At 46.1% G+C, this 18793-nt stretch overlaps 9 protein-coding genes across 9 annotated transcripts; 5 read left to right on the top strand and 4 right to left on the bottom strand.

The window, feature by feature from the left end:
* Nucleotides 1-382: 382 nt before the first annotated feature.
* On the top strand, nucleotides 383-1662 carry F5891DRAFT_581824 (uncharacterized protein). The gene is made up of 2 exons (XM_041372358.1): nucleotides 383-521; nucleotides 580-1662. Exons 1-2 carry the CDS (start codon nucleotides 493-495, stop codon nucleotides 1532-1534), a joined length of 984 nt encoding a protein of 327 aa, XP_041222244.1. The 5' UTR covers nucleotides 383-492; the 3' UTR covers nucleotides 1535-1662.
* On the bottom strand, nucleotides 1662-4108 carry F5891DRAFT_581793 (DUF747-domain-containing protein). Its single transcript, XM_041372357.1, has 7 exons — nucleotides 3560-4108; nucleotides 3234-3512; nucleotides 3024-3174; nucleotides 2642-2970; nucleotides 2428-2592; nucleotides 2158-2378; nucleotides 1662-2108 (listed from the first exon to the last, which is right to left on the bottom strand). Exons 1-7 carry the CDS (start codon nucleotides 4028-4030, stop codon nucleotides 1790-1792), a joined length of 1935 nt encoding a protein of 644 aa, XP_041222243.1. The 5' UTR covers nucleotides 4031-4108; the 3' UTR covers nucleotides 1662-1789.
* An 86-nt stretch (nucleotides 4109-4194) lies between these two features.
* F5891DRAFT_581771 (uncharacterized protein) lies at nucleotides 4195-5683 on the top strand. Its single transcript, XM_041372356.1, has 4 exons — nucleotides 4195-4326; nucleotides 4385-5166; nucleotides 5215-5455; nucleotides 5507-5683. Exons 1-4 carry the CDS (start codon nucleotides 4224-4226, stop codon nucleotides 5632-5634), a joined length of 1254 nt encoding a protein of 417 aa, XP_041222242.1. The 5' UTR covers nucleotides 4195-4223; the 3' UTR covers nucleotides 5635-5683.
* A 111-nt stretch (nucleotides 5684-5794) lies between these two features.
* F5891DRAFT_581763 (uncharacterized protein) lies at nucleotides 5795-7451 on the bottom strand. Its single transcript, XM_041372355.1, has 13 exons — nucleotides 7252-7451; nucleotides 7187-7196; nucleotides 7112-7131; nucleotides 7031-7063; nucleotides 6885-6981; nucleotides 6807-6835; nucleotides 6724-6751; nucleotides 6641-6673; nucleotides 6513-6589; nucleotides 6383-6455; nucleotides 6250-6330; nucleotides 6082-6192; nucleotides 5795-6026 (listed from the first exon to the last, which is right to left on the bottom strand). Exons 1-13 carry the CDS (start codon nucleotides 7291-7293, stop codon nucleotides 5956-5958), a joined length of 705 nt encoding a protein of 234 aa, XP_041222241.1. The 5' UTR covers nucleotides 7294-7451; the 3' UTR covers nucleotides 5795-5955.
* A 2168-nt stretch (nucleotides 7452-9619) lies between these two features.
* Nucleotides 9620-10442, top strand: F5891DRAFT_581537 (uncharacterized protein). Its single transcript, XM_041372353.1, has 5 exons — nucleotides 9620-9983; nucleotides 10032-10044; nucleotides 10097-10137; nucleotides 10187-10374; nucleotides 10423-10442. Exons 1-4 carry the CDS (start codon nucleotides 9788-9790, stop codon nucleotides 10285-10287), a joined length of 351 nt encoding a protein of 116 aa, XP_041222240.1. The 5' UTR covers nucleotides 9620-9787; the 3' UTR covers nucleotides 10288-10374; nucleotides 10423-10442.
* A 152-nt stretch (nucleotides 10443-10594) lies between these two features.
* Nucleotides 10595-11271, top strand: F5891DRAFT_958289 (cytochrome P450; the record flags this gene model as incomplete). Its single annotated transcript, XM_041375556.1, has 5 exons — nucleotides 10595-10772; nucleotides 10822-10878; nucleotides 10933-10982; nucleotides 11026-11140; nucleotides 11195-11271. Coding segments are annotated over 5 exons (477 nt in total), but the record flags the coding sequence as incomplete, so codon positions are not given.
* On the top strand, nucleotides 11146-12255 carry F5891DRAFT_581550 (uncharacterized protein). The gene is made up of 4 exons (XM_041372354.1): nucleotides 11146-11565; nucleotides 11616-11732; nucleotides 11797-11860; nucleotides 11940-12255. The coding sequence occupies exons 1-4, from the start codon at nucleotides 11470-11472 to the stop codon at nucleotides 12137-12139; spliced, it is 477 nt and encodes a 158-aa protein (XP_041222238.1). The 5' UTR covers nucleotides 11146-11469; the 3' UTR covers nucleotides 12140-12255.
* On the bottom strand, nucleotides 12079-13957 carry F5891DRAFT_581331 (uncharacterized protein). The gene is made up of 15 exons (XM_041372352.1): nucleotides 13773-13957; nucleotides 13707-13716; nucleotides 13634-13653; nucleotides 13556-13588; nucleotides 13410-13506; nucleotides 13334-13362; nucleotides 13251-13278; nucleotides 13169-13201; nucleotides 13035-13111; nucleotides 12905-12977; nucleotides 12770-12850; nucleotides 12603-12713; nucleotides 12506-12546; nucleotides 12427-12452; nucleotides 12079-12368 (listed from the first exon to the last, which is right to left on the bottom strand). The coding sequence occupies exons 1-15, from the start codon at nucleotides 13812-13814 to the stop codon at nucleotides 12245-12247; spliced, it is 825 nt and encodes a 274-aa protein (XP_041222237.1). The 5' UTR covers nucleotides 13815-13957; the 3' UTR covers nucleotides 12079-12244.
* Nucleotides 13958-16214: 2257 nt separating this feature from the next.
* Nucleotides 16215-17610, bottom strand: F5891DRAFT_581247 (uncharacterized protein). The gene is made up of 10 exons (XM_041372351.1): nucleotides 17491-17610; nucleotides 17330-17441; nucleotides 17248-17280; nucleotides 17120-17196; nucleotides 16992-17064; nucleotides 16855-16935; nucleotides 16688-16798; nucleotides 16593-16633; nucleotides 16514-16539; nucleotides 16215-16458 (listed from the first exon to the last, which is right to left on the bottom strand). Exons 2-10 carry the CDS (start codon nucleotides 17361-17363, stop codon nucleotides 16332-16334), a joined length of 603 nt encoding a protein of 200 aa, XP_041222236.1. The 5' UTR covers nucleotides 17364-17441; nucleotides 17491-17610; the 3' UTR covers nucleotides 16215-16331.
* Between the last annotated feature and the right edge of the window lie 1183 nt (nucleotides 17611-18793).

Genomic DNA, 18793 nt, shown 5'->3' with positions numbered 1-18793 from the left:
TACGCCGAGCTGTCTTGTCAAGTGAGACAGTTGAAGGAGGAAGACACTTGTTCTTTTTAGCGTCTCTATACACATCCTGGCGTCCCATGTATCCGAGTCAACGTGCTGATCGTCATTTTCAGTTATTTCTATCGCGTATCCATTGCTCACAAGCTATGAGCTCTCGAGAAATAATGAGCAGGGCGCGCCACGCATTCATTGAGCTGGCCTGTGGCAACTGTGCTAGACCATCGGTTGGTCGTTGCATATTCTGCCTTTGTGACACAAATTGGGCGACGTCAATGCCATTGATGTGATTATAAGTGGGCAATGAAAGCATCCACTAGAGCATCCACACTTGTATCGTTTTCGATTTTGTGGTTGTGGATAGATGACATGGTGCGTCCACAGTAGTGCAACCTATATATATTGAATTGCAGACATTCTCCACCGCCAGACAGACTACTACCTCATATTCTTTGCAATTTTGCATCCCTTTCCCCCATATCGATCATGAATCCGTTCAAGAAAATGTTCCAAAAGTGAGTCGACCGTTTTCAGGTTCTACTTATCGTCATTATTGTAATCAATACCCCTCAGGTCCAACGACGACAAGACGGCATCGCTTAAGCACTCCAAATCAATGCCATACCTCCTTTCTTTGGAAGGGAGGACGCGTGAGCATCGTGTTGATCCTAAACCCGTATACCGTGGCAAGACCCCCCTTAAAAAGTCCGACATCGTATACATCGAGCAAGCTCCAGGGATACTCGAGATTTATCATGGCAAACTGTCGCAACATACATACTACCATGAACCGACTCGCACGGACTTGAACACACGTGGGGACTTGCTGGCCAAGTTTCCCCATTCCCCTGAACCGGTCGAGGGGCTCCCTCGCAGCGGTTTCAGAACAGTTTCTTTGAACTCAAAGGCTATTGGGCTCCAAGTGCCTGTCCACAATTTCCGTACAAGTAGCCAGCATACCTGCCCCTCCATTCCCCGCAGAACGCAGAGGCCTGTGGCCACCGTTGATCAAGCTTCGGCAGATGTACTGCACATTCCTGACGGAAATACTTGCAGTGACAGACTAGCAGAACGTATTCCCGCCAAGTCGAGCACTGGTCGCTCATACACCCCTGTTCCTACCACCCACTCTCCACGTCCAGTACTCTCACGCTCTCCACACAGCTCACGCGTACACATTCCTCACGTCCCATCCCATATCGCCATACCAGTGCCTGCTGCGCCAGACCATAGACATCCTTCCGGTCCTCACAGAGACTACCATGAATTTTATGGGCAGCAGGACCCAGAGGTCATCCTTGGAATGATCAGTAAATATCCTATAGCGCCTCTTCGCAGCGAACGTACCCCAGAGCACCTGCGCCCGATTCGTTTCGATATCGTCGATCCGCGCTACTTCCAGGAGGAATTTATGGAGAACATAGAGACGGCCGTTGCCCAAGGTCGTCCCCTCGATGTACGCGTGGGTGGCCATTGCCGCCGCATCATTGACGCGGTCCGACCCAATGTGTATCATTCCGGAGACTAGCAGGGATCTTGTACATCGATGATCTTGCGAAGACGGAGGTAGTTTGCGCAGAAAGAGATTTGGTGCTGTTCTACTTCGTATATGTTATGTGTGTTCGTATGTATATGATTTATGGAAATAAAAATTATGCACCATTCGAGGGAGATCATCGTCTAATTAACGCACATACGCTTTTACTTAGATAGTGATTTTCAAGTGCAGTCGGTCTATCACATCCGGCAGAAACACCAAAGAAGTATTCTTGTCATTCTTGTATCACCAGATACGCTTCACCATCGTAAAGCGAGTCAACTCTTCAAGGGGCACCCGCTTCTTGTCACCACCGCCGCCTTGTCCATTACCGCCACGCATGCGCCCCTCACCCATCTCACCTACTCGTACGGCGTCGTCTCTCCAATCGTCCACCATCTTCTTGAGCTGCTTATTATAATCGCGCTCCTCCTTACCTTCCCCTATAGGATCTCGCCCAAAGTCGTTGATAATGTCCGCAGCAGCGCGGGCCTCCATGCCTGCTCGACGACACGTCGCATATGAGATAAGATTCACACCAAGAAGAACTTTTAAAGCGAGAAAACTAGGCAGAGTAAGCTTTCACGAAACTATGACAACAAAAGAAATCCTACCATAACCAAAATGCCACTCCCATCACGGCCCACTTGAGTAAATGTACGACCTCGGCATTTGACATATCCATGAGAGTATCCCAGCCCCATTCATCTTCAAAGCGAAGAGAAAAGACGAGAGTTAGTGACTGCAGACCAACTAGAATAACGACAACTGCAAGCGGAAGGGAGGCAAAGCCAAGTCGGCGGGCCACTAATGGTGATTGGTCAACATAGCTATGCTGCATTCGGTCAATGAGTGCAATTATGAGTCAAAGCCAAACGCCAGACCTTTCGAGCACCCAGGCGCCCTATAGCACTCCCACTGGCCAAATCACGACAGAGCACATCCGTATATCGCTCATATACAGATGGCCGTATGTGATTAAACTTAGAGATGAATGCGTGTTTCAGCCAGTCCACGAGGATCTCAGATGCCATTACAGTCACAACGGGCTGATCGAGCTTCGTGAGCGGGGTTGGGTGCAGTATCTCAATAACCTACGTAGGATATTGTCCATAGAATATTATTGCCCATGAACCAGCCAAAGCTCATTGGAAGGGCAAATCCACCTGTAAAGTCGAACTCGGATCCACTCAGCTCGATCAGATTGCGGAATGCAACAATGAGAAGCATGAGTGAGAGTGTAAACCGTTCCACGATATCCGCGCAAGTGATCTGAAAGAGGTTGTCTTTCTCAAATTTCTTGAAGACACTTCCTTTGATCTCGACGAACTGATTCGAGACGAGAAGAGTTAGGAGTGCGTGGTCATATGAATTGACGGCCACATTAAGAGATAGCAACTGGTAAATCATCACTAATGAGTGGCAAACTAAAACAATGTTAATGGCGCGATATACTAAAGGCCTGTTGACAAAGACTGACCCATGTAGAGAGTAGCTAGCCCAAAAAACACGAACGGGCGAAGCGTGTTAGACGTAACCGGTACTCGACGAGAAAGTACCTCGAGCGTTGAACGGGAAAATAGGCAGTCAAGGATATCCTGCCCTATCGATGCGCACAAGCGGTCAGCGATCTAAGACGGAAAAAGTTTAGTCATGTGCACCGGTTGAACCGAGGTTTAAACGAACGTACCTCTAATGCATTAAATATTACATATAGTTTGATAGTGTCTTGTCCGCGTATGGAGTGATAGATCTTACTGGCATCCGTGAGCGGAATCAACACCATGATAGAGACCACAAGTAGCATCATTCGAATGATGTCGGCTTTCTGTGATGGTGGGAGAGGCAATTTGGAGACTTTGAAGAAATTCAGGAAACATCGGATGGTCGCCAGTGCAAACCTGATGGGTAGTATCGTAAAAGTATAGAGGAATGAGTCTAAACAAAGTATGAAGCCAAAACCAATAATCTGCGCCTTATGAGCACCGCATATCACTCACATGAATCTATACGCACCTTTTCCATTGCCAGAGGAATATTCAGGAAATTGCTCACCCTCTCCCACTTCAACTCCTGGTGCGAGTCAAAGTCAGTCGCGAGAAGCTCTTCCCATAGGTAGTCCCATAAAGAAAATAAAGGCTGTTCTTTCGGTAGCTCTTGACTCCGGGCTATCGGAGGTGGAGAGGCAGGCGGAGACGGCAATATAGGAGTTGTAGGGAGTGATGCATATGTCAATGGATGGACTTCGAGTTCGGGTTCAAGCATCCTCTCGCATTCAAGGTCCTGGTCACCGAGTGGTGCATTTATCGTGTTCTCTCCCTTTACGTCTGAACCGCGAATAACATCATCATCGAAGTCGACGGATGAGGACCTTCTGCGGCGACCTCGCGAAACTGGTGTGGAAAGTGGTGAAAACTGCGCATTCCATGTCGCACCAATGGATGCGGAAGAGAAGCGTCTTCTTGAGCGTCGCGGAGAGGTAGCCATATGCCGCAAATATTATTCTAATTATTTGAATTGAAGTGAAGACTACGAGCTGAAGTTCATAGTAGTGAGAGGGCAAAGGTTCAGAATCACGTTAGCTATGCTATCAATACGTCTTGATATGGACTTATGTCATCGGATTACCATGATGTGGTCTTTTTGGAATCATTTCTTCAAAAACAGATATCACACAAGCATGCAAAGCACACCAGAAATATTATCTTCCACGATGAAGGGGAAATCTTGCGTGGACCGTCCTGAGGCTTACGCCGATCGATCTCAGGATAAGCCTGGTGGTGGTACGTCTAGCAAATCTAAGTCTGACTGTTTGACTATTTTCTAACACAGGTACCATAGTCCCTCCCATCCCTTCTGAACTCATACATCACATACTCAAATACCTGGGAAATAAAGACCTGGTGAACACGGCAATCGTGTCCCAAAGCTTCCGGTTCATTTCTCAGCGCGTGATCTACAGGAACGTCGAACCCGCCGAGGACATGATCATACCATGCCTCAGATGTTTTGCGTCGTACCCACATCTTGCATCCTGTGCTCGTACTCTCATCTTGGCTGATGCTACTCGACATTATGACGTTTTCTTCAATTACTTCAACCTGCTGCGTCGTGCCTTGCTAAACGCGTCTTCACTCACCGATCTTACAATCCTCCTCGACGGCCCTTACGCAAAATATTTGCATGGATGTTCATTTCGACTTCGTTCTCTCACTACAACACTCGACTGGGACAAGGACTTCATCAAATTAATTACAGAGCAGACGGAACTGCGCAATGCCATGTTCGGCGGAAAATTCGTGAAAGACATGGTTCTGCCTAGCGACACTCTCACAAAGCTTACAAGGGTCTCTGCATCTCCTCTGGTACTGGCTGCAGTAGTTCCCAATCGAAAAATCAAGGAAGTGGAACTCTGTTTGCTACATCAAGCGCTTTTCAAAGACGATATCCTCAATACTGCATCAAACATACTTTCCTATTCTACCGGCCCATTGACCGCACTGCAGGTCATCACCCGTCTAAGCGACACAACGAGTGCACTTGCAGCATTCAAAGCGATCGCAAAGAACCTACCAAAACTGAATTCGTTTGCCTTTTACTCAAGTGATGGAGTTGTCTCGCAGGTGCGCCATCTTCTACTCAGATACAACATTTGCTCCAAGCATCTACAGGAACTTCTGGAAGCCTTTCCAGAATTCCTCTCCGGCTTCGAATGCCTCAGGTCGTTGACACTGATGTCACGAAATAAAGCCGATGCACTACACGACAAAACTTTGACGGCTACCCTCGCGTCAAGGTGGCACGCATCATGTCCCTCTTTGCAAAGCATCTCACTCGCGGGATCTATATGGCTGCATAACACTCGGCATGGTTGGGTGACGTTGGCAGATCTTGAGCGTCTCCTGCGAGAACGTAAGTGGCTGCTTCTGTCCCGTCAGAAGTACTGGACAGGTGCGGATCCAGGAACGATTTCGCTGGAAGAGGTGAAGAACAACATAGATGAGGTCGATGAAGACACGGAGCAGGGAAATCAGATGGAGCGGCAGATGATCGTGCTTCGTGATAGTATCCTCCAGTTTGGTGGTCCTTGATAGGCGAGATCTCTTATGCTACGTATACGTTCTGACGGGACATGCTGAGGTTGTAGGATAATAAATCAAGTCCAAGTGAGGTATGCCTTTTATTGTACTAAGTTGGACAAAATGTCGATATCTGTAATGTCGTCTCCTCTAATTCATCGCGTTCACTTGCATGCAGACTAAAGAGTACACGGGATGCCAACACACTGTGGAGGACAAGTTGTGGTCTGTTATGATGCATCAGTTTTTTTTCATTGAACCATCCTGAATGAATTGCCACGCACAAGTCCAGCATCTCGTTGTATGATTTCTGCCCAAAATTAGCAAAAATCGTCAAATGAGCGCATACAATATGCAACTTACTGGCACCACAACCGTGATCACCGTATTGACCGCAGAAACGACTGGAAGAAGTGCTTTAACACGGGACATGTTAAATGGAACAAAAGGTCACCGCACAGATCATGGGAGCCATATACCACACTCCACCCTGGAAGACTACTCTCACCAGTCGACTGTTACAGTCTCTGTAGTCCCTATATCTCTTGAACACCATTAAGGAAAATAGCACTAAGTGAATGGGAATGAAAAGTTGTGCTCGATGGAATGGAAACGAGATATCATTACATATTTCGTAGGCCACGAGAAAGCCATATTGAATGGCACTGCTGCTACTCGCTTCAAAAGTGCAGTTGCTTGTGGGGGGAGCTTGAAAAGCACATTTGTCGTCTACAAGGAAAGAAAAGGAATGCAAACCCACCTGAAGGGTTTGCGGGCACCGCTAGTAGATCACCGACAAAATCTGTGAGACCGACACCACACCCAATGCAAATCTACATTGCGATATCAACAGACGGCGGGTATGAGCATGCATGACCAGACAAACGTACTGCTGCCAAGACTAGTAACACTGCCAAGAGCTTGTTGTTCTTTCTCCAGAACGCATATGTACGAATGATCAAAAGACCTATATAAGAAAGAGGTAGATTCCAGGCCCAGAAAACACTATGGAGCGAACCTTCAGATGATACAATAGTTATGATGTGAATTGCTGCAGTAAAATTCAGTGACAAGATGTTGAATGTTCAGGATATCGATCACCATTTGAAGTCCTGCTGAAGTACAAGCACTGCATTCGTCGTCCTTCAGTTCATACAGCAACCACATAAACAAAACACATTGACATTCTCGTTCGCTCGTGTAGCAAGGATCCCTGGTCACTTGTCAATGTCACGTACCAGGGGATACGGGCAGCTGCTTACCATATGAAGTCATGCCAGCTGCTGCAAAGGCCATGTAGCGTGAAATTACAAAAAGAATACGAGTTATGTTCCAGCGCCTGTTCCATGTCCATCGAATCTTGCAACATTTGTCAAGAGATGTTCGAACTCTATGAAGAAATACTCACCTCAAGTTCGAGCGTTAAGAAATAGTCAAAAATCTACGGAGTATAGTAAGAGGGGATATCGACCATGACTTGTAGACCTACCAATACTCCTAGACCGGCCACTGCATAAATGATTCAGAATGAGAATGGTGTAAACCCCTGTATAAGTCCACGTACCATTGCAATACTATAGTAATTGCAGTCAATAGACTTGATCTAGAAATATATTCGGGAATTCTTACCTTCGACGTCTGAATGCCTATATTCTCTGTGGGTGCGACCATCGCACGCTCGTGCTATGTAGTAAGAGTTACAGGACTCGTTCTTTTATACGCTTACATGATTTGAATTTGATCCAACCCATAACTTTCATTTGCTGTGCGTAATTTCAATAAACTGCACAGCTGCAGAGGTGATCAAAACAAATCATGGAACGTGAAACTGATCAGTGGCACTATTTGGTTACGCGTGTCACAACTTATGTCACGAAAAGTCACACTTGTATACAGACGATCTCCACCCGATTTGTTTGGCTTCACTCGAAACACTAGTATCATACTCAAAGAAGGGTTTCATCCGTGTAACAAACTGATGAGCACCATGGATAATTCACGTGGATAGCCGAAAGTGTACGTTCATATCATATTGACATTGATTTGTTTCTAACATAAATGTTCATCATTGATAGTTCACGTTGTAGTCCATGTGGATAGCCGAAACTGCCTGTCCAGCCGTGTCCCAATTCAAGAACGACACTCAAACTGCGCAAACAGGGAACATGGCAACAGGCAAAGGTCATCATACCATCATAACACGACGAGTAGCCCCAAAGTAGCCCAGTCTCATGACTTGCTTCGCAGACGCAGTGTTCTTCATTATGATGAAAGGTGAGCTTGCCACGCACTTGCAGAATTTTGGTTGGTTCCTCTCATCGGTTTGGCACTTGAAGCTTGATCTCGCCACCTGCCTGTGCTTCCCAATCAGATGTACCTCCTCTGTAACCAAGAACGTTATCAAAAGATACCGCATAACAAAGATCGGAATAGCAGGAGTATGACCATATGTCTCTATCTGGCTTCCTTCTGTCGTTGAAGTGTATACCTTGACATGGCAACATCATGATGCCGCAGCTCGTGCATTATGCCTCGGTGATATAACAACACACATGCAATCATATGTCATGAATGGTATATTTTAGAATCGAGTTCTAAATGCGTGGCTTCGTTCACGAGCGTGATAGCATTTCGCCATCCAGAACTGTGCGAGAAAGCGTGAGATCCAATAGTCGCGTAAGATGGTTTGAAAAGAAATTGTTTGCGATTTCGAGCGGTCATTGCAAAGAAAATGTGATACATGGAATATGTACAGTGGTTTTCGAGATTGTCGAGCAGTTGGACTTCGACGAATCGACGATGTAGACATTGTAGAGTATTCATGCATTTCTCGCCAATCCCTTTAAATTGACCGAGAGGTTGCGTTGTATGGCGCAGTCGATGGAGTTTATTTTGAGATTCAGTCGACGGGGGGCAGTGCGGTAAGCCTATCGTTAAGTACAGCCTGCAGGTGAATCCGATCCGAGGCCATCGATGTCCGTGAGGACGGACGGTCCTGAAATTCCAAATATGATACTTATGTTACATAAAAATAAATTTTAATTTTCTAAAAAAAGGTATGAATTTACCGTCCAAAAACCAAGACCATTGAGATACTTCAGCTCGGTCACGTTCGATGGTGTCGCAGTAGGTAAGTACTGTCCTAGAACCAGACTGTCATTGGTCAGGTTCAAACCACATTCAGACACTGAGCATCAGGATCCCGAGTATCAGTCATTGCGTCCAGCACGTTATCCGAATTGCACGGACATGTTTCAGTCGGTGTTTCGTCGAGCAACTGTTGGCGAACTGTTTCCAGGCCTAAGGGTGTGTTTGAGAACCTTGTCGTATTGTTTGTTGGGTGGCCTGGGACTCACGTAAGTGCAGCTTTTCAAGTTGCAGGTCCTAGCTGAAAAGTTGTTAACGAATGTATGCATGTGACGAATTTCTCGATCTTTTCAAACCGCTCTAACTTCGACATCCTAAAGCTATGCTACATGGTTCAGCCAAGCTTGGCAAGGATCACTGCCGAATACTGCCAGGCTTTTTCAATGGCGACGAGATGAGTCGTCTGCATTTTTGACCAGTTCTTGTGACCATCTCGAAAGATAGGCCTGTAGAGGCATAATAAATCACTGCCAAAAAAATCCTCTTCTTCGACTATTTTTGTGGGTTTCGCTCGCCTACATAGTCAAGATCTGTGGTGGTCACCTGACCATGTCCATTGTCCTCCCCGACCAGTAAGGAACAAGAGTCGATCGGGTACAAGGTGCTATACACCTGCCTGAATATGTCTACGTGGGTGATCTATTCACTCGATGACACAAAATTTGCGACGGGCGGCGCACACTATAAGGACGCAGCAAAATTCTGGAATGCAAAGATAACCAAGCTGCTTGCCTTCAAACACGACGCTCCGATGCATATCGCTTGCTCGATCTTATACCCTTTTCACATCTTGTGTATGTCTTCTCCTTCTATGATTATCGGATCTCTCCAGATTACGAGCCGCTTACACAGAAGTCGATGTAGTTTGAGCGAGAAGCAATATATATATAGAGAGAGCGATAGGAGATACATCACCGAGACGCATAATCGACGATGATTTACTACATCCCCGCGGTTATAAGGATGGTTGCATCATATATGGTTTACTGTCCCACTGCTTGAATCATTCCTGCGGTTCATGGTCACTTTGCTATGCTCGCCGGCATTTCTCTTTCTTTTGTCGCTGTCACGGCACTTAAGGCGATTCATCAAGAAGCGACAGCATAGCCCTTCTCTTCCTCCTGGCTTAGTGCCACTCCCACTGTTGGAGAACGTCTTGCCTGTTGACTCTCAGGAGCCTTGGCTGACTTATACCGAATGGAGTGCTGCGTATGGTACGTGAACAGATAGTATAGGGATGTACTGCAAATTATTTTATCAAGGGATTTGGTCTTCGTGCGAATTCTAGACCAGGAAATCGTCGGTGTTGATTCTGAGCACATTGCAGAAGCCTTATTGGACAAGTGTTTTACTCCGCACACTCGAGCCGTGCGTTCTTTCAGTATTCTTATATTCAACCACTTTAAGGTTCTTGCAGATATGGCTTTTCGGTCAACTTTGGATTCAGCGGTGATGGCAATGAATGGCGCCTTTGCTGACGACTCTTCCACCCAACGTTCCGTCCCGAGCCTGCAGTAAAATTTTGCCCAATGCAGGTCAGGCGGGCTCATGAGACGTCGTCAACCTAGCTGATGACCCTCAACATTGTCATGACCACTTCGCAACGTCAGCAAATGGTTTTTACAAATTGAACCATTATTTACCTGTTCGCAGATTCTTGTCTATCTGCTGTGATGTCAGCGGTATATGACTACGATATCGGCATTTTTATAAGCAACGTTATGCTTCCGACATACACTAATATCACACAGCTTCATATCAGACTGTAAGCGGATAGCTCCACCACGTTATTTGCTGCCTATTCTTGTGACAGATCGAGGCAACTTTGATGGTTTTTGTTTTGGCTATGGTATTATGTCTAGATGTCAAGAAACGCGCACAATCGAAAATCGACTCAGTGGTTGGAAAAGATCGGTTGCCAACGTTCGAGGACAGAGCATCACTACCTTACCTTGATGCAGTTTTGCGAGAGACTTTCCGATGGCAGCCCATTTCACCCCTTGGTATTCTTTTCCGCCGGTGATCTGGCCTGTACTGAAACCGATTTCATAGGTATACCACATGCTACCTCGAGTGATGACACATACGATGGCTATTTCATTCCAAAAGGTTCGCTGTTTCTGTCCTATCAACACAACGATCACTTATAATATCGTACATAAGGCGCGATCATCATGTACAATACATGGTCCAATATGTTTCTCACAGCTTTCGTGACACTGACTTGATTGTAGGGGTATTACATAGAATGAAAAGCGGCACCCCAACGCATCTCGTTTCATACCAAAGAGGTTCATCGACGTTGATGGCGCGTTAACAAACGATGATCCCGCACAATACATTTTCGGCTTTGGCCGGCGTGTATGTCCAGGTTCGTTAAGTATCTTGATCTTTGAAAAGATTCGCTCACATATGGACTGATCAGGGCGGTATACTGCTGATACCTTCGTGTGGTCTGCCCATTGTGACTATGTTGGCCACATTGGATATCTCTTCTGTTAAAGATCACCAGGGCAAACTGATCAGCTTTACTCACGGGACTGGTTCAGTGACTTTCTTCATGTCATTCTTTCCTCTCGTCAGTAACAGTTGCGTTGTTTCAGCTATCCTGCGATCTTTTGGGCTTCCGAGTCGGTCACCCGGCATGTCTAGCTGTTGTGTCGAGAGTCCCGCAACGTTTCGGTGACGGCGTGCCAGAATATGGCGCACTGCATCATCTGTATTTCATACTTCATGTCCATGACATGCCCCGGTTCCCAATTGAACGACTGCCAGCAGCAACCGTATCATCCTCAGGTACGTACCTCGTGCAACATCAGCGCCTTACTCATAGGCTATAGCTCCAGAAAATGGGAGATGTTTTGCATTGTACCAGCATCTTGCTTCTCGTGTTGCGATGCACTCCACGACAAAACTTTGACAGCTACCCTCGCGCCAAGGTGGCACTGGAACAGGCACAGACTGTGAGGACAAACCTCTATAGCGGGAGACTACGGTTCGAGGACCGGCTACGACAACACAATATAGGACTACCGACTACTGGCCAAGATTCTTGCTACTGCGCCAGGACCCCTGGCGCTCCCGGGGTCTGGTACGCATTATGTCCCTCTTTGCAAAGCGTCACACTTGCAGGGTCTATATGACTGCATAACACGCGGCATGGTTGGCAGATCCTGAGCGTCTCCTGCAAGCACATCGGGGGCTCCTGTCACATCAGAAGTACTGGACAGATGCGGATCCATCAACGATTTCGCTGGAAGAGGTGAAGAGCAGTCTAGACGAAGAAAACGAGGATGCAGGGCAGGGAAATCAGATGGAACGACAGATGATAATGCTTCATGACAGTCTCCTGCAGTTTGGTTGCCCTTGATAGGCGAGATCTGTGTTATACTGCGTATATGTTCTTACTGGGCATACGGCCACTGTGACTGTAGGATAATCAACCAAGTCCAAGTGAGATATGCCTTTTATTGTACTAAAGTGGACGAAATGTCGACATCTGTAATGTTGTCCCATCCATTTCCTCGTTTTCCTCATCACATTCACGCAGGCTGAACAGCACACGGGACGCCAACATACTGTGGAGGACAAGTTGTGGTCTGTTATAAAGCATCAGTTTTTTGTTCATTGAACCGTCCTGAATGAATTGCCACGCACAAGTCCAGCATCTCGTTATATGATTGCTGCCAAAAATTAGCGAAATTTGTCAAATGAGTAGATGCACCATGCAACCTACCGGCACCAGAACTGTAATTAGTGCATTGCCCACAGAAACAGCTGGAAAAAACGCTTCAGCACAAGACATGTTAAATTGAACAAAAAAGTCACCGCACCGATGATGGGAGTCAGATACCACACTCCGCCCTGGAAGACTGCTCCCACCAGACGACTGTTAGAATCTCTGTAGTCCTTATATCTTTTGAACACCATTAAAGACAACAGCACTAGGTGAATGGGATTGAAAAGGTGCTGCGATGGAATGGAAACGAGTCATCCTTACATATTTCGTAGGCCGCGAGAAAGCCATATTGAATGGCACTGCTCCGACCCGCTTGAAAAGTGCAGTTGCTTGTGGGGGGAGCTTGAAAAGCGCATTTTTCGTCTACAATAAGGAAAGAAAATGATGCAAACCCACCTGAAGGGTTTACGGGCACCGCTAGTAGGCCACCGACAAAATCTGTGAGACCGACACCACACCCAATGCAAATCTACATTGCGATATCAACAGACGATGAGTGTGAGCATGCATGACCAGACCAACGTACTGCTGCCAAGACCAGTAAGACTGCCAAAAGCTTTTTGCTCTGTTTCCAGAACGCATATGTACGAATGATCAGAAGACCTATGAGAGATAGATACAAGGCTCAGAAGGCATCGACACTACAGGAATGGAGCGAACCTTCAGCAGCTATAATACTGATGATATGAATTGCTGTAGTGAAATCAGTGACAAGACGCTGACTGTTCAGTATATCGATCACCATTTGAAGCCCTGCTGAAGTCCGAGCACTGTATTCGTCGTCCTTCAGTTCATACGACAACCACGTAAACAAAACACACTAACATTCTCGTTCGCTCGTGTAGCAAGGACAGCTAGTCACTCGTCAATGATGTACCAGGAGATACGGATAGTCACTCACCGTATGAAGTCATGACAGCTGCTACAAAGGCCATGTAACGTGAAATTACAAAAAGAATACGAGTGACGTTCCAGCGTCTGTTCCATGTCCATCGGATCTTGTGACATTCGTCAAGAGATGTTCGAACTCGACAAAGAAATGCTCACTTCAGGTTCGAGCGTTAAGAAATAGTCAAAAATCTAGGAAGCATAAGAGAGGATATCGTCCATGGCTTGTAGACCTACCAAAAGTCCCAGACCGGCCACTGCACATATTCAGGATGAGAATGGTGTAAACGCCTGCATGAAGTCCACGTACCATTGCAATACTAGAGCAGTTGCAGTCAATAAACTTGATCTGGCAAATAGATTCGGGAATTCTTACCTTCGCCGTCTGAATACCTGTATTCTCTAGGGGCGCGACCATTGCACGCTCGTACTAGATAAGGTTCCAGAACTCGTTCTTATATGCTTACATGATTTAAATTTGAATCTGTTTGTAAATTTTCATTCGCTGTGCAAGATTATCTATAATAAACTGCGCAGGTGATTCAATCAAAACCAGGTCCCATCCCCATCACAAAGCTGATGGTGGCATTGGACTTGCCCATAAGGGTGAAATTGGAATCCAGCATCAGAAGAGCATGTGCGGGTCGAATGTTGAAATCTCTTTCAACGGTGACACTTTGCTCTGCTCTTTGACGGTTACTATATGTGAGACGTCAATATATTACAAAACAAGCTGTGAGCTTACGGGAGCTGATTTGGTCATATGCTCAGTCCATTTCAACTTATATATACCATCATCTCACGCCTTTCAGGGCCATGGCACAGCAGAAAAATGGCAGTTTCAATTACTTGCTATGAGTACGGATATCGGAAGCTTAATCGCTGCAGAGGACACTATGTTCGATTTCAGCGGAGGGCTGAATGTTAGACATCTTCACGTACCATTCAGGAGGACAGCAGATTGTGCGCACAACGAGCGAACACTACTCACTGCCACCAGACCAGTACATTCATATCACATCAACATTGGTTTACGACACTCGCAAGTTTCGCCTGTGTAAATATTGATGATAATTCGTCCGTGCGGATACCCGAAAGTGTACATGCCGCATGTCCTACATAATTCAAACACAGCAGCCAAACTGAGCAAAAGGGGAACGCACCTGCAGAATTTTGGGTAGTCTGCTCATTGGTTTGGCACTCACTTGATCTTGCCACGTCGCTTGTGCTTCCTATTCACCAGACGGGCATTTGTGGCCGCATGACAAAAATAGGAATAGCGGGGGTAAAACAACATAATTCTGCCTGCTGTCGAAGTGTGTACCGTGATATTGCAACATCGTGACGCCACAGCTCAAGCGCTCATGTAACATGCCTCTATAATATAAACACATACAATCGTATGCCATGAACGGTGTATTTCAGACTTGAGTTCCTTTGAACGCGTGCTCTCGTTCGTAAGCGCGATAGCATTTCGCCATGCTAAGGAGTCGACTGATGCAGATACGGTGACTACGGATCATACGAGCTGATGAGGGAGGTACTGAAATCTAGTGGCACAACGGGCGTTAAGACACGTATGGATCTGTGGTCCTACCGCGAGTGAAAGCAGGAATAGGATAAAGTACGATGGTTATGTTGTAACCTGCGGGGACAAGAGGAGTTCATCGAAAACATTTATAAGTGATGGGGGAGGTTTGGATAGTATATTGTCGGTACTGTGGGCCGAGAGCATTGCTGAATGTCATGATTCGCGGCGGCGCCACTCACGACCATCGTCTAGAGGAATGCCTGCATTTCCTGCGCGGGCGTAATGGCAACGGCGTTCATGGTAAGCTGTGGGGAGTTTGGTGAATCCTAGAATTTTTTTGGTGAGTTTCAGGGTGCCTAGGTGTCCGCGAAGGGTCCTTCAAGTTGGTGTATGCAATGTCGGGGCCTTCGTGGTGGGGTTCCGGAGTCCTGGTGGTCGAGGGTCAGGCGATTTGTCAGCCAATGTCTGCGATTTTGTCTAGATAGTAGGTGCTCTAGTTTACTGTGCTCTGGCATCCGGCTGTGCTGTAACTGATGGTGACTGGCTGCAAATGATGTCGACATGCATGCAACATTTTGGCATGGTTTTCTTTTTGATTTCCAAATTCACCCTTGTGCCAGCAATCGAATAGTTCCGGTACACTGCATTTGCAGTTTAATGCATATTTCGCCAATTTCACGACACAGATAAGTAGGACTTACTAAGTATGGTTCTGACTGAATCACCCGTGCAGTCTCCCACTGTGTTCGAAACTCAGATCATGGAAATGGTCGCTCCCACTGCAGTTAACACAGAAATTCAGACGAAAGAAATCCCCAAATATATTTTACAAATGAATTTTATTGACTGAAACTACCGCTAGTATTGCAATGGTACGTGAACTTCGTGCACGAGTTTACACTATTCTCATCCTGAATATGTACAGTGGCCGATCTGGGTTTTTTTGGTAGGCCTACAAGTCATGGACGATATCTCGCATGTTTTGTATGTTTTTGACTATTTCTTAACGCTCGAACCTGAGGTGAGTATTTCTCTATCGAGTTCGAAACATCTCTTGATAATTTTGCAAGGCTCGATGGACATGGAACAAGCGCCATTACTTGTATTCTTTTTGTAAGTTCACGCTACATGGCTTTTGTAGCAGCTGGCATGACTTCATACGGTGAGTGACTACCCGTATCTCCTGGTACGTGACATTGTCCAAGTGCCGGGTAACGTAGCTCGTCAGAGTTTTCCGGTACCACGAGGGTTAGCACAGTTTTTCCCTTTCGTTCCTTTTTTGACCTACCGTGGACGTCGAGTTCAGCACACCTCACGTATCCTCACTTGCTGTCTTTTTATGCTACGTATTCTGATGGACCATACCATGACTATGGGATAAAATCAATCAAATGAAGTATGCCTTCAATCCTCCTGAGCTGGACGAAATGTCGACAATTGTAATGTCGCTAAATCCAATTCATGCTGGTCACTTTCACGCAGACTAAACAGCACACGAGATGCCAACATACTATGGAAGACAACTTGTGGTCTGCCACAATGCATCAGTGATTTTATTAGACCACGTTAAACGAATTGCCACGCACAAGTCCATAATCTCGCTATATGATATCTTGCCCAAATTAACAAAATTTGTCAAATGAGCACATACAATATGCAACTTACTGGCACCGCAGACGTGATCACTATATTGACCACAGAAACGACTGCAAGAAGCGCTTCAGCACGGGACATGTTAAATTGAAAAAAGGTCACCGCACAGATTATGGCAGTCATATACCGCACTCCGCCCTGGAAGATGGCTGTCACTAGACGACCGTTGCAATCACTGTAGTATTCATATCTCTTGAACACCATTAAAGACAACAGCACTAGGTGAATGGGATTGAAAAGTTGTGCCGCAATGGAATGGACGAGATATCCTTACATAGTTCGTAGGCCACAAGAAAGCCATATTGAATGGCACTGGCCCGAGTCGTTTCAAAATTGCAGTTGCTTGTGGGGGGAGCTTGAAAAGTACATCTGCCGTCTACAACAGGGAAAGAAAAAATAATGCAAACCCACCTGAAGGGTTTACGGGCACCGTTAATAGGCCACCGACAAAATCTGTGAGACCGACACCACACGCAATGCAAATCTACATTGCGATATTAACAGACGATGAGTGAGCATGCATGACCAGACCAACGTACTGCGGCCAAGACCAGTAAGACTGCCAAAAGCTTCTTGCTCTGTTTCCAGAACGCATATGTACGAATGATCAGAAGACCTATGAGAGATGGATGTAAGACCCAGAAGACACTACAAGAATGGAGCGAACCTTCAGCAGCTAAAATACTGATGATATGAGTTACTGTAGTGAAATCAGTGACAAGACGTTGAATATTCAGGATATCGATCACCATTTGAAGCCCTGCTGAAGTTCGAGCACTGCATCCGTCGTCCTTCAGTTCATACGACAACCACGTAAACAAGACACACCAACATTCTCGTTCGCTCGTGTAGCAAGGACAGCTAGTCACTCGTCAATGTCATGTACCAGGAGATACAGGTAGTTTCTCACCGTATGAAGTAGGACAGCTGCTACAAAGGCCATATAGCGTGAGATTACGAAAAGAACACGAGCGACGTTCCAGCGCCTGTTCCATGTCCATCGAATCTTGTAACATTTGTCAAGAGATGTTCGAACTTGACAAAGAAATACTCACTTCAGGTTCGAGCGTTAGAAAATAGTCAAAAATCTAGAAAGCATAAGAGGGGTTATTGTCCGTGATTTGTATATAGACCTACCAAAACTCCTAGACTGGCCACTGCATGTATTCAGGATGACAATGGTGTAAATGCCTGCATGAAGTCCGCGTACCATTACAATACTAGAGCAGTTGCAGTCAATAAACTTCATCTGGCAACTATATTCGGAAATCCTTACCTTCGCCATCTGGATACCTGTATTCTCCAGGGACGCGACCATTGCACGCTCGTACTAGATAAGGTTCCAGAACTCGCTCTTATATCTGAATTTGCATGATTTCGAAACTGTGCATTCGCCATGTCACCGCGCGAGATCAAATTAGACTGTGCATGGTGATGGAGTCAAAACCAGTAGCAGGTCCTATCCGTGTCGCGAAACTAGCAATGGATTTCCAATGTAGCATAAGCAGTTGCTCGCTGGCAAAAGGGTGCATTTGAAACTCGGAGAGGCAGTGCTCGGAGGGATGATATCATCACATAGCAATTATATCTGAGTCCGAACTGCCCGGTAGCTTCTGTGTTTTCGGAGAACGATGCACGTGCTTAGCCTCCAGATTGCTATAAAAATAAAAAGATTGAGAAAACAAGGTCGATATAACCCGCTACCCCCTCTGAAGGCTTCCGAGGGATGTGAGTGTCCATATCAAGTAATTTCGCAACTACCTCACAGGTAGTATGTAGGTCGCCACGCAACCACGAGAGTATAACCCATCAGCATGGTATGCCATGATCAACACTGCTTCTTTGCTCGCATACGTGCATTAGTATGTCGGAAGTGCTCGTTGGTGGAGATAATCACTGCCACTAGTGTCTTGGCACAGATATTCTTCTGAACAGCACCGCGCAGTCCGTCATGCATCATGCGCTTGACCATCATTTGATAGCCGCATCGGTGGCCCAACGTGAAATTTGAGAACTTGCAGGACGATTTCGGTAGTTGTCTCAGAGCGATTCTGTGAGAGATCTGAGATGCGGACGAAAGGTGTATACAGTGTATGTCACTCAAAAGCGGCAACTACCGACATCAAAACTTGTAATTCTATCTACACCTTCAGAAATACCTCGTTCGTCTCAAAAACCTAACAAATGTGCTATGTTAGAGTAGTATAGTAAGT

This window comes from Suillus fuscotomentosus (assembly GCF_016647785.1).
Source record: "Suillus fuscotomentosus strain FC203 chromosome Unknown F5891scaffold_53, whole genome shotgun sequence".
NCBI lineage: Eukaryota > Fungi > Basidiomycota > Agaricomycetes > Boletales > Suillaceae > Suillus > Suillus fuscotomentosus.
Note: the sequence above shows the minus strand (reverse complement) of the source record. Positions and strands in the feature narration are given on the sequence as shown.

Excerpts from the sequence above, each read along its gene's own strand:
- F5891DRAFT_581793 (XM_041372357.1), bottom strand. The coding sequence starts at position 4,030 with ATGGCTACCTCTCCGCGACGCTCAAGAAGACGCTTCTCTTCCGCATCC. Across the intron at positions 3,175-3,233 it reads TAATATTTAATGCATTAGAG|ATCGCTGACCGCTTGTGCGC; the intron begins GTACGTTCGTTT and ends TTTCCGTCTTAG. Across the intron at positions 2,971-3,023 it reads GCTAGCTACTCTCTACATGG|TTTGCCACTCATTAGTGATG; the intron begins GTCAGTCTTTGT and ends ACATTGTTTTAG.
- F5891DRAFT_581763 (XM_041372355.1), bottom strand. The coding sequence starts at position 7,293 with ATGGTCGCACCCACAGAGAATATAGGCATTCAGACGTCGAAG. Across the intron at positions 6,836-6,884 it reads AGCTGGCATGACTTCATATG|GGATCCTTGCTACACGAGCG; the intron begins GTAAGCAGCTGC and ends ACAAGTGACCAG. Across the intron at positions 6,590-6,640 it reads AACTATTGTATCATCTGAAG|GTCTTTTGATCATTCGTACA; the intron begins GTTCGCTCCATA and ends TTTCTTATATAG.
- F5891DRAFT_581824 (XM_041372358.1), top strand. The coding sequence starts at position 493 with ATGAATCCGTTCAAGAAAATGTTCCAAAA. Across the intron at positions 522-579 it reads TTCAAGAAAATGTTCCAAAA|GTCCAACGACGACAAGACGG; the intron begins GTGAGTCGACCG and ends AATACCCCTCAG.
- F5891DRAFT_581331 (XM_041372352.1), bottom strand. The coding sequence starts at position 13,814 with ATGGTCGCGCCCCTAGAGAATACAGGTATTCAGACGGCGAAG. Across the intron at positions 12,714-12,769 it reads TCTCGCGGCCTACGAAATAT|TGCTGTTGTCTTTAATGGTG; the intron begins GTAAGGATGACT and ends CCATTCACCTAG. Across the intron at positions 12,547-12,602 it reads GTATCTGACTCCCATCATCG|CTGTTTCTGTGGGCAATGCA; the intron begins GTGCGGTGACTT and ends CGTTTTTTCCAG.
- F5891DRAFT_581247 (XM_041372351.1), bottom strand. The coding sequence starts at position 17,363 with ATGCAGTGCTCGAACTTCAGCAGGGCTTCAAATG. Across the intron at positions 17,197-17,247 it reads CAGTATTTTAGCTGCTGAAG|GTCTTCTGATCATTCGTACA; the intron begins GTTCGCTCCATT and ends CATCTCTCATAG. Across the intron at positions 16,540-16,592 it reads TGATCACGTCTGCGGTGCCA|ATATCATATAGCGAGATTAT; the intron begins GTAAGTTGCATA and ends AATTTGGGCAAG.
- F5891DRAFT_581550 (XM_041372354.1), top strand. The coding sequence starts at position 11,470 with ATGGCGCACTGCATCATCTGTATTTCATACTTCATGTCCATGACATGC. Across the intron at positions 11,566-11,615 it reads AGCAACCGTATCATCCTCAG|AAAATGGGAGATGTTTTGCA; the intron begins GTACGTACCTCG and ends CTATAGCTCCAG. Across the intron at positions 11,861-11,939 it reads CCTGGCGCTCCCGGGGTCTG|ATCCTGAGCGTCTCCTGCAA; the intron begins GTACGCATTATG and ends CATGGTTGGCAG.
- F5891DRAFT_581771 (XM_041372356.1), top strand. The coding sequence starts at position 4,224 with ATGCAAAGCACACCAGAAATATTATCTTCCACGATGAAGGGGAAATCT. Across the intron at positions 5,167-5,214 it reads GTGATGGAGTTGTCTCGCAG|GAACTTCTGGAAGCCTTTCC; the intron begins GTGCGCCATCTT and ends AAGCATCTACAG. Across the intron at positions 5,456-5,506 it reads TGAGCGTCTCCTGCGAGAAC|GAACGATTTCGCTGGAAGAG; the intron begins GTAAGTGGCTGC and ends GTGCGGATCCAG.
- F5891DRAFT_581537 (XM_041372353.1), top strand. The coding sequence starts at position 9,788 with ATGGTCACTTTGCTATGCTCGCCGGCATTTCTCTTTCTTTTGTCGCTG. Across the intron at positions 10,138-10,186 it reads TTACTCCGCACACTCGAGCC|ATATGGCTTTTCGGTCAACT; the intron begins GTGCGTTCTTTC and ends AGGTTCTTGCAG.